At 48.9% G+C, this 10,055-nt stretch overlaps 1 protein-coding gene and 1 long non-coding RNA gene across 2 annotated transcripts in view; both read left to right on the top strand.

Annotated features, from left to right (window-relative positions):
- LOC144231015 (uncharacterized) overlaps positions 1 to 1,690 on the top strand; it is a 1,922-nt gene extending 232 nt beyond the window's left edge. Inside the window, exons 2-3 of the long non-coding RNA XR_013334955.1 lie at positions 252 to 285; positions 1,613 to 1,690. This is a non-coding gene — a long non-coding RNA (uncharacterized LOC144231015). The remainder of the gene's footprint in view (positions 1 to 251; positions 286 to 1,612) is intronic.
- Positions 1,691 to 1,759: 69 nt separating this feature from the next.
- GCNA (germ cell nuclear acidic peptidase) overlaps positions 1,760 to 10,055 on the top strand; it is an 11,177-nt gene continuing 2,881 nt past the window's right edge. The window contains exons 1-7 of the mRNA XM_077763193.1: positions 1,760 to 1,831; positions 2,584 to 2,648; positions 2,839 to 2,885; positions 4,466 to 4,804; positions 5,334 to 5,424; positions 8,519 to 8,663; positions 9,842 to 9,980. Coding sequence (XP_077619319.1) covers positions 1,760 to 1,831; positions 2,584 to 2,648; positions 2,839 to 2,885; positions 4,466 to 4,804; positions 5,334 to 5,424; positions 8,519 to 8,663; positions 9,842 to 9,980 — 898 coding nt within the window. The remainder of the gene's footprint in view (positions 1,832 to 2,583; positions 2,649 to 2,838; positions 2,886 to 4,465; positions 4,805 to 5,333; positions 5,425 to 8,518; positions 8,664 to 9,841; positions 9,981 to 10,055) is intronic.

Here is a 10,055-nt window from a genome sequence, read left to right on the forward strand (position 1 = left end):
TTTCCCTGCTGTTAGGAGCAGGGACAGTTTTCTGTGCTGCTTTTCCAGGTTGCTTCCTCTACCTTTTTCCTTTCGGCATCCTTACTTTTATTTCCTCTCTATCTCCCATGAGGGGATATAAGAGTCTCCCGTCCATTTTAACCAGCCCTAACTCCTGGACTTTGGTTCTAGGAAGTTAGAGACTTGGGGGGGAGCCACATTTTTATCATGCTTCAGATACTTCTGACCCCCTCTTTCTTTCTCTGATTTAGTTATGACCAAAAAGAAGCAGAAATCGAACATTAGGTAAGTAGGAAAAGGAGTGAAATTTAACGTTTTTTGAGGAATGATGTGGGTAAGAAGATTTAAGAATAAACTTCACATCCTCTCTGAACACTGTGTTCGGGGTCACAGTGGGTGTTTGATCTCACCACCAGGTTGAAAATCTCAGGTTCTTTATGCCAGGCCTGTTATCTAGTTGGTCAGTTTTCCCCTCAGCATGTCTGTGTGATCTGTCCCCTAACTTCGAGTCGCCATTACACAGGCCCTTACCTAGTGAAGGGGTATTGCCCAGGTGCCAGACTCTAGGAGGTGCTAAGAAAAGATCCCTGGAATAAATCCAAAACAGGATGCTTAGATGACTGAGGTTTCCACATTGACCCCTTGAATTCCTATAGTGGGTTTATCAAAGTATGATTTACATACAGCAAAAATCACACTTTTAGGGTGTGCAGGGTGATGAAACTTGATACTGTGTGGTAGTGTACACGTTACCGCGATCAGAGGCGCAGGATATTTTCATCACTGTCATTTCATTTTATGTATTTTATTCTTTATTTTATTCTTTGATGTGTAAACTTTCGTAATCTTACAGTATATTATTTTTGAGAGTGAGTAAGCTCGAGTCGGGGAGAGGGTCAGAGGGAAAGAGAGAATCTTAAGCAGGCTCCACACCCAGCGTGGAGCCCCACGCAGGGCTTGATCTCACTACCCGGGGATCATGACCTGAGCTGAAGTCAAGAGTAGGATGCTTAACCGACTGGGCCACCCAGGCGCCCCCAAGAAATCTAGAAAAGCTCTTTAAGGAGGGAATGAACGGGATGGCAGAGGCCCATCAACCTGGCAACTTAAAAGCGGTGACCATGGTGGAAATGGATTGGTGGGTTTATGTCTGCGACAGGTGCAGGCAAATCCTCTGACGGTGTCTTGAGTACTTTTCTCACCCTAAAGGTGTAGAAGACTTCTCCTATGCTCTTTGGAAAGTACAGAAAGGGGGTGAATTTCAACCTTTTGGAACCTCTGACCCGAACACCAGAGGCGCCGAGAATGAGGGCCCACACAGGGGTGCTCAGCACACCTGGGTAGCACGGGTTCTGCGGAGTTTGACTCCCGCCAGCCCACTTCACTCCATACTTGACCAGATGCCTCCTTTTGAAAGGAGGTTCCAAACAAGGGGAACAGCAGAGTTACCACAGCGAACAAAGCAAGAAAACGTTTCCAAGTTACCACAGCGAACAAAGCAAGAAAACGTTTCCAAGTGATCCCGTGCATCATAGAGGAGTTAGAAGAGGCTGTGGGAAGACTGAGGCACTTTAACATTTCTCTTTTGTGTTTCCCTGTCTCCTCACTCAAGCTACGTGGTGATTGACTCAGACTCTGAGGACGAGTACTTCCGTGAGAATGTCCAGGCTCACATATACGAAATGAGCACCGGAGGCAAGTACACCAGTAGCAGAGAAGGAGCTTCGCTTCACAGCCCTCGTGGCGTAGTGGTTTCAGGATGCGCGTCAGCAGCCGTTCTGGCCTGAATCGCTTCGAGGCGGGCGCCTCCGTTTCTTCCCTGTGCATCTGGGTGTGGCCACGCCCGATGCCCCACGCCCCTCTCCGTGGTGGATTTGTACACAGCTGGCAACTGTTCTCTCTGCTTCAGAACTCGGGTGCTCCCCTCGCCCTTCGTAGAGTTCTTGGCCCGCCAAGTGTCAGGGAACCGGGGGACAGGAAGTTAGGGACTGACACTAGGGAGGGGTGAAGGCTGCTCCGCTCCTCCACCTTCCGCTTTTTTCCTCCTCCTCTGTGTGTGGGAATGACAGAGAGGGCGAAGGATGAGTAAAGGGCGTGGGCTCATTCTTTCCAGCCTGATACGGAGACTTAGGTGGGTGATGGTTCTGGGTCTGCCCGTGGGGACTTCTCAGGGGGAAGCCTGCACTTCTCCAGCTAGCTGTTGGTCTTTGCCTTTCACCATCCTCTTTCTGTTTTCTAGAGATTTTGCGTTTCTCAGAACCTGTTGCCCACGGCAGATCTTTGCCCCTTTGGATTCAGAGGCCTATTTATTTATTTATTATTGTTTAAATGTTTGTTTATTTTGAGAGCGCGCGCGCCAGTGAGCGGGGGAGGGGCAGAGAGAGGAGAGAGAATTGCAAGCAGGCTCCGTGCTGCCAGCACAGAGCCTGATGCGGGGCTCCACCTCCCGAATCGTGCGATTGTGCCCTGAGCCAAAAGCAAGAGTCGGACGCTTATCTGAGCCACCCAGGCGCCTCCAGAGGCCCGTTTAACCTTGGAGCTACATTTGCAGTTCAGAACCTGTTGCGTGGGTGTGAAACGTAGGAAGGCCAGGAGCTCCTTAAGCATCAGGAACAGTACTGGATCGGTCTTCGTTGGCTTACTGTGAGGTATAGGGCATGATGCATTGGTCCTTCCTTAAAGTACTGGCTCCTTCTTTGGTAAGCGCCCCAGAGCTACCATTGACCCAGGTTCCCTGGCTAACCTGGGATGTCCGGGCCGGGAGAGGAGGTGGTTTGGAACCTTACTCCTGCTGTTTCACTGCCTGTTCCCTGATTTATGTTTCCCCTTCCTCTCTAGCTCTGAGTGGACGTGCCTGAGTGGGATGGGGGTCCAGGGGCAGCAGAGTAGGTAGGGGCTGTGACGTGACGAGCCAGTGTCAAGGGCCAAAAGGAGCCCCAGGGGAAGTAGCTTTAGAGGTAGGGCTTGAGTGACAGAGCCAGAAGCCAGTTCATCACCACAGGCCTCCAGTTGCTGACCTGTTTAGTCAGAAGATCCCTGGTTTTTTTGAGGATGACCTTTGAACTAAGCTTCCTCTTCCCTTTCTGCCTGGTGGACGCTTCGCCGTGAGCACTGATTCCAGTAATGGAGAGATGAGGACTGTCTCTGTGTCTCTACTGTTCTCCACATGCCCTTTCTTCCATTACTGTAATGAATTTAGGTAATTTCACAGCGAAAGGAGCTTGATCACATAAAAGAAGATCACACTTCTAAGATCACTTCTAACCTTTGTCAGTGTACAGTCATTTTTTTCTTAGATTGTCAGCAGTGTGTCCCTACTCCCTTTGTTGTTTTTTGTTTTTTTCTTACTTTCAACTGCAGTTGGGAAATCATCAAAATTTCTAAGAAGGATGACTTTTTACCACAGCAACACCCACTCCTTTCTCTTTCTTTCTTGCATATCTGAAGTTCTGTGGTAATTAAGTAATAGAGGAGACTTTAAAAATCTGTGATCCCAAATCTGCAATTGTTGGATCCAGAGCTTTTATACCATACATATTATTTTTGTGTCTTGTCTGTGCTGTGGTTTGTATGTATTTTTGTTACATTTTTGTTTCCTAGAAACTTGGAAGTTGGGCTCTGAACAGACTCCTGAGAGCATGTGGTGTTAGACATGCCATGCCTCATTTTCAGATGAAGGCACTGTCGGGGAGGGCGGTGACATTCCAAATGTTCCCAAGCTCTCCCAGTGCTGACATTAGGACGGAACCCCTCACACTTAGCCACACAGTGGCTTGGAGAGCTTTGCACATATGGACTAGTTAGAACATTAAATTTTGTCTAACGATGGGAGTACATTCTAGTACCTTCTACTATCCGTGTAATTGCATGTAGTACAGAAAGCAAAAGTGTAGAGAGGACGTGATCTCAAGGACCATCCTTTAAATTACAGAGCTCAGACTTGATTGGGAAAAAGCCCACTTTATTCTGATTTCTCGTTTTTCTGTGGCGCTGAACACTGAGCACCTTGCAGTGTGCTATGTGGTGTGATTTTGAAAATTGCCACTGGTCTTGGGTTGCTGTTTTATCTGTCCCTGCTGTCAGTCAGGTAAAAAAGTGATAGAGGGAAACCAATCTAAAAAAATGGATTATTTCTTGAAATTTAAGTTTGTTTGTTTTGGAGGAGAGAAAATGGGGGAGGGGCAGGGAGGAGGAGAGAGAATCCCATGCAAGCCCTCAGCACAGAGCCTGACACGGGCCTCAAACCCACAAACCCAGAGATCATGACCTGAGCTGGAATGAAGAGTTGAATGCTTAGCCGACTGAGCCACCCAGGTGCCTCTAAGATAACCGATGCTTAACTGTGTGAGTCATAATGTCAGGCCTCCAGATTGTTAAATTTGCACTCCGTAATCTGAGGTGGAGTGTGGAAGGGGGGGGTGCGGAGGGAGTGTATTTCTATATGATTGTGTCTCTTGAATTCCAGATAAGGTTGTGTGTGTGTCTTCTAACACTGAGAGGCCTGCCGTCAGTGAGCCTCCAGTAGTTATTTCTGATGATGAGAATGATTTCGAGATCCCCGTGGTGGTAATAGATGACGATGACCTGTGCTATCAGGACCAAAACTCCTCCTCTAATGAAAGAGAGGTGGAGGTCTTCAATGCCTCCCAGCTCAATTCATCTCTTGCTGTTGGTGAGCTGGACGGCGGGGAAAATCTCTGCCCACTGCCAGGTGTCGCTGAGACTGAGGTGGAGATTCTAGATGAAGAGCCGACACCTGTGGTGGAACCACCAAGGAAAAGGAAGAAGAAAACCAAAAATACGTGTGTNCTTGTCAGGTCTGCCTGTCCTGCCTGCCAACTTTAGGCCATCTCAGCAGGTCCCAGGCGGCCAGGGGAGACAGCTAGCCCAGTGAAAAGGATCTTTCTGGAAATGGGGGAGGAACGCCCACGTTGTAGTATTTTACCATTCCCTCTAGCTGGCATGCTTTCTCTCTGCTTACCGGCCTGAGGACAATCCCGTTTCTCTTGGAACCCAGCCCAATGCTCAGTTCCTATAGGGAGCTGTGGGTCCAAGATGCTCCTCCCTCCTGGATTCCCAAAGTTCTCANTTGTTCTAGTCCCTGGTACCTATGACAGAAGCCTACTCAGCCTACTCTGCTGGCCCCTCTGTGATTCCCATAGGTAAAAATCTGTCACGCTGACCGATGGACAGTACGCAGGGTTTAGACAGATGGGTTTCGTTTCTAGATGGTGCTCTGGGGGTGGCTATGGGGCCTCCTCCTGGGTTTACCTTTCTGCCAGTTGCTTGCTGGGACCAATTTTCAGGATACAAACAAACTATTCTCTTTTCAGCTGTTAAAGAACCAAAAAGACGTGGGCCTTCGAAGACGCTTGCTTCTAAGAAGCATCCCAATGCAGCAAAATGTGATATAAGCCACACAGGGTACGTACTGTCCGTGATGGACCAAACGGGGATTGATTGTATGATTGTCACATGTTAAGTGGTCCACTGGGCATGTGGGAGGGTCTTCAAGGGAATGAAGGAGTCTGGCAGGGGAGGGAGACAGGGTGTCCACCCCTGAATTGGGAGAGCATAAGCAGGGGGAGGAGGAGCACCCCACTGCTCCACACCTCCCTTTGCCCCCACATCAGCTCTGGCCCCTTGAGGTTTCCTTTGTCCTTAAACTCCGATCAAAAAATGATGTCTGACCAACCAAGAGACTTTTTTCAGGCTAAAGACTGCCTTGTGGCCACCAGTTTGCACTAGACCAAAGCAAATACAGTAGAGATAGTGAGAAGGCAGAACGGACACGTTGTTCCAATCCATTGGAATTGGAGCTCGGTTGCCTTCCAGGTTTTTCTAAGGCTTGGGATGTGCCCAGGTGCTCCCTCCACTACTTGTCTATATTCTTGCTGGTTTTTAAGGCATCAACATTAGGGTGAAACTGCTTGTAGTTCTTTTTATGAAGCTATATGTGATTGAGCCTGAAAACAATGGGCCATTTGGACGAAGGTCATGTTAATACTTGAAGCTAAAAGCTAACAGGTTTTTATTCAGACTCCTGCAACCTCTCAGTTTTTCCTTCAAAAAATAGAATGTCGTAAGCCTTATTTTCTTCATTTTTACTTGCTTTCAGGAGTAATATAGACTTAGTCTGAATTCTCTTTCAAGACCAGGGATATGTTTGAAGCCTGTGCTTATTTTTTTAAACTGTAGTTTGGGCCAATAAATGCATCTGGTTTTGTTTTTGAATTTTTTTAACATTTCTTTATTTTTGAGGGAGAGGGAGAGAGAGACAGAACACAGCACAAGTCGGGGAGGGCCAGAGAGAGAGGGAGACACGGACTCTGAAGCAGGCTCCAGGTCCTGAGCTGTCAGCACAGAGCCCGATGCGGGGCTCAAACCCACAAACTGAGATCATGCCCTGAGTCAAAGTCGGACGCTTAGCCGACTGAGCCACCCAGGCGCCCCTGCCAATAAATGCATCTTAAGGGGAGAACAAGAATGGTGTGTTGGGCATTGGAGCAACAGAGCCCCTTGGACCTGAACGGAGAGGCTCTCTTTATTTCTGCACTTCTTGCTGGGTGAGGCTGCTGGTGGAGTTTCGCGTGTTCTCTTAGGTGGATCCCCTTTCAGCAGAGTTTCTTTTGATACATGTTTCAGCTGCTTTGCCTATAGGGACACGTGCTTTGGGTGGCTCCCAGGCTGCTTTGCTGTGGCATGACAGAAGACGACATGTAAGCTGCCCCTTTGTGTCACTGTCCTCTGCATCATCCAAAGGAGGCCGGTCTGTTTGGACTCCTCACGGTTGCCTTGGTGCTTCCTGTGTCAGTCTGGAGGCTTCCTGTTGTGCTTCGCGTTTGTTCCTGTGTAGCTGGTCAGGGTGTCTGATGTACCCATTTGGGGTCTCGCTGGTTCCTCTGATGTGGAGATGTTCCACCTGCAGCGAAGTGGCACAGGCATTGAGGGGAAGGTATGCTAAAGCCACAAGGCCCGCTTGACGTGAGCACTGATGCACATGGGAGCCACGTTCTCTGCCAAGGCCTACAGACGCTTTAGGTTTTCATCTGCTGCCTTTTCAGGTGCAAATTTGCTTTCAGAACTAAGTCATTGGAGGCAGAAGTGTTAGTTACCCGTGGCAGGCTTTGGGGTGAAGACCCTTACTTTTAGCTGCCTTTGCCTCTTTTGGTATTTATTTCCTCTCCAAGCCCCAGCCACCTCACTGCAACGTAAGGGGTTACTGAGTGTGCTGCCAAATCTCAGTCTCAGGAGTTTTGTTGAGTCAGAAACTCACTTAACCTGTGTCTGCTCCGGTTTTACATTTCCAGCTCTGTGGGCTCATCTCTTTGGTCTTGTGGAGTGTTGGTCACGAGGAAAAACACCTCGGTTTAAATAGGTGTGAGTCCTTTGCGTGAGGAGCATTATTCTTTGTGCATTTGAATTAGACCTCGAAAGATGGGGTTGCGGTAGTGGTCTAATGAGAAGACCGTGAGATTAGGGTCAGAAGATTCAGCGTCTGGGAGCTTTAGGCAGGTCACCTTCACCTCTGACCTTCAGTTTCCTCATCCTCCAAGTGGAGATCTGAAGAAGAGTGATCGCTTCTTTAGGGAGTGGTTTTGAGGATCGAATAGGTCGTGCAAAGAAAGCTCTCTGCAAATGGTAAAGCGCTACACAGATGGTCGTTCTCAGGAGAGGTAGAGATGTGCTCGTTCTAGCGGTCATGGGCACATTGGCTGTGCCAAAGCACGAGTGAACCGTGGGACATCACAGTTCTTGTCCAGAGAACGTTTCACTTGCCCACTTTGGCCAGAGCGGAAATGGTAGCTGGAACGCAGAGGTTGGGACTAGATTGACCTGGACCTTGAATGCTAGGTCCAACAGTCAGTGAAAAGCCAGGGAGGGAGATCATTGGAACATGGCCTAGAAAAATGAACCTGAGGTGTGTGTGGTTGCATTAGAAGGAAAAGAGCCTGGAGGTTAGGCGTGCAGAGGAATGCTGTAGTGGCGAGGCATCAAGGGGAGGAGGGGGACTTGAACTAGGCTCAGGACGGTGGGGTGGAAAGGAGGGCTGGATGGAAAAGATGACGTGAAGGAGATAGCGGTTTTTGTGCCTGTTGAATATGGGGCAGGGGAGGAGATGGATTTTAAAATGCCTTTGAGGTCTTTAGCCTGGTATAACAGAAGTCACATAGTTAAGCACATTGAGCAGGAGATGTACTCCTGTTAATCCGTTGGAAATCTGTTTTGGGCCATCGTAAACTCGGAACTGGATCCCGGGCGAGAGCTCGAGACTGCAGATACAGGTGTGGGATCACTCCTGTGGAGGTTGTAAGCATGGGCTTCACATCTCTAAGGATGCAGGTAGTGAGAAGGAAAAGTCTACGAATGGAACTCTGGGAAATGCTCTCCTGTAGGGTTGCTGGAAGGAAGAGGGACTGGCAGGTGTCCCGAGTCTCTCTGGATATGACCTGTACATGTGCATTTCTGCTGTTTACTTCTTCAGCTATACAAAACTCAGTTGAATTTACCTTTGCAGGGGTTCCATATGCAAAATACCTGGATGTTTCTTGCATGACGTGGAAAAGGCAAAGGATTATTCCGGAAGGAAGTTCAAGAAAAATATGGATAGCCTGGCTCGGGAAATGTACAGTCTGTTTAACAGATCTGTCTTTGATAAACAGGTACAGTTGGTGAATAGGCACTTAATGAGCACCTGTCCTATGCCCAGCGCTCTTGGGTGCTGTGATGTGTGTGTATGTGCTAGCTGTATATTTCCTGCCTTTGAAAGGTGTCAGATTAGATGGGGGGATGATACATGCACATGTGAAAGAAACCGACAACGTTTGTGGGTAATAATATATGGTACAGACCTGTTACCAGCACAGGACATCGACAGAGGCGGAAAAATCACTGAGCGCCTCAGCGGTCAGGAAATTAGACTGGCTGGTGGGGTGGGGGGGAAGGGGAAATGGAAGGATGTGGGGAGAGTGACAGTGATGGGGTAAGAAGTCATGAGGCTTGACTATCTGGAAGAGAGGGTTTATGCTGATGAATAATGGGAAGCAGCTATGTGACCTTGGGCAAGTTACCTACCCCCCCTTTGCCTTGGTTTTTCTCATCTGCAAAATGGGGACGATAATAGTACCTACTACTTCATAGAATTATGGTTGGGCCTAGGAAAGGTAATAACACCTGGAGTACCTAGAACAAGGCTTCAGACATAGTAAGCGATACATATCGGCCACTACTTGTTTTTGGTGGCGTAGCNGGGTGGGGGGGGAGATGAAATTGAAATCAGGTACCACCTCACAGGGACGGGATAGGACACGAAGCATCTGCTGAGGGAAACTAACCTGTCTGTAGTGTGGGGCCTGGACTGCTTTGGAGAGACTCTGGAGGCAGAGAGCTTCAGTGGTCATTAGGTTTTTCAGACTCTTATTATCGCTGCTGATGAAACTTCCTGCCAGGAGAGTTCTCAGATCTTTCTAAGGCTCCCCAGCCTTTGGGTAAGTTGCTCCCAATGACTGGGGTATTACATCACGGGACCGAGTAGACCCAGGTGCATGTACCGTCTCACCTCTCACCACTCTTAGTACCCACAGGATTCCATTCCTACCTCAGCGGGTTTGCACTTCTCTCCTTGGCCGCCCCTGACACCTGTCCCTGTGCAGGGCGGTGCCGATCTTATATTCACACGTGCTCAGTGGTCTCCCTCGGGTCCTGGTTGCCTGTCCATTGTTCTCACCTGGGCTTCAGCCTGGCTTTGATTCTCCCCAGAATGTGTAGGCTTGCAAAACTCCCGAGTCCACATCCTTGGGTCTGCCCGAAGCGGCTCTCTCACTTTGCCTTTTGTTCTCAGCTGCCAGAAAAGCTGGATATCGGCTGGAATAAGAAGATGCTGAGAACTGCTGGCTTGTGCACCACTGGTGAGACCCGGTATCCGAAGAGGGAGCGTTATGCGAAGATCCAGATTTCTGTGAAAGTCTGCGACTCCGCAGGTGATGGCAGCGTCCTGCTGCGCCCTTTTCCTTCGGACGCAGGCCTGTGAAGTCACTCTTCAGTTCCAGTGTTTT

Source organism: Crocuta crocuta, unplaced genomic scaffold (genome assembly GCF_008692635.1).
Source record: "Crocuta crocuta isolate KB4526 unplaced genomic scaffold, BGI_CrCroc_1.0 scaffold440, whole genome shotgun sequence".
In the NCBI taxonomy this organism is placed as follows: Eukaryota; Metazoa; Chordata; class Mammalia; order Carnivora; family Hyaenidae; genus Crocuta; species Crocuta crocuta.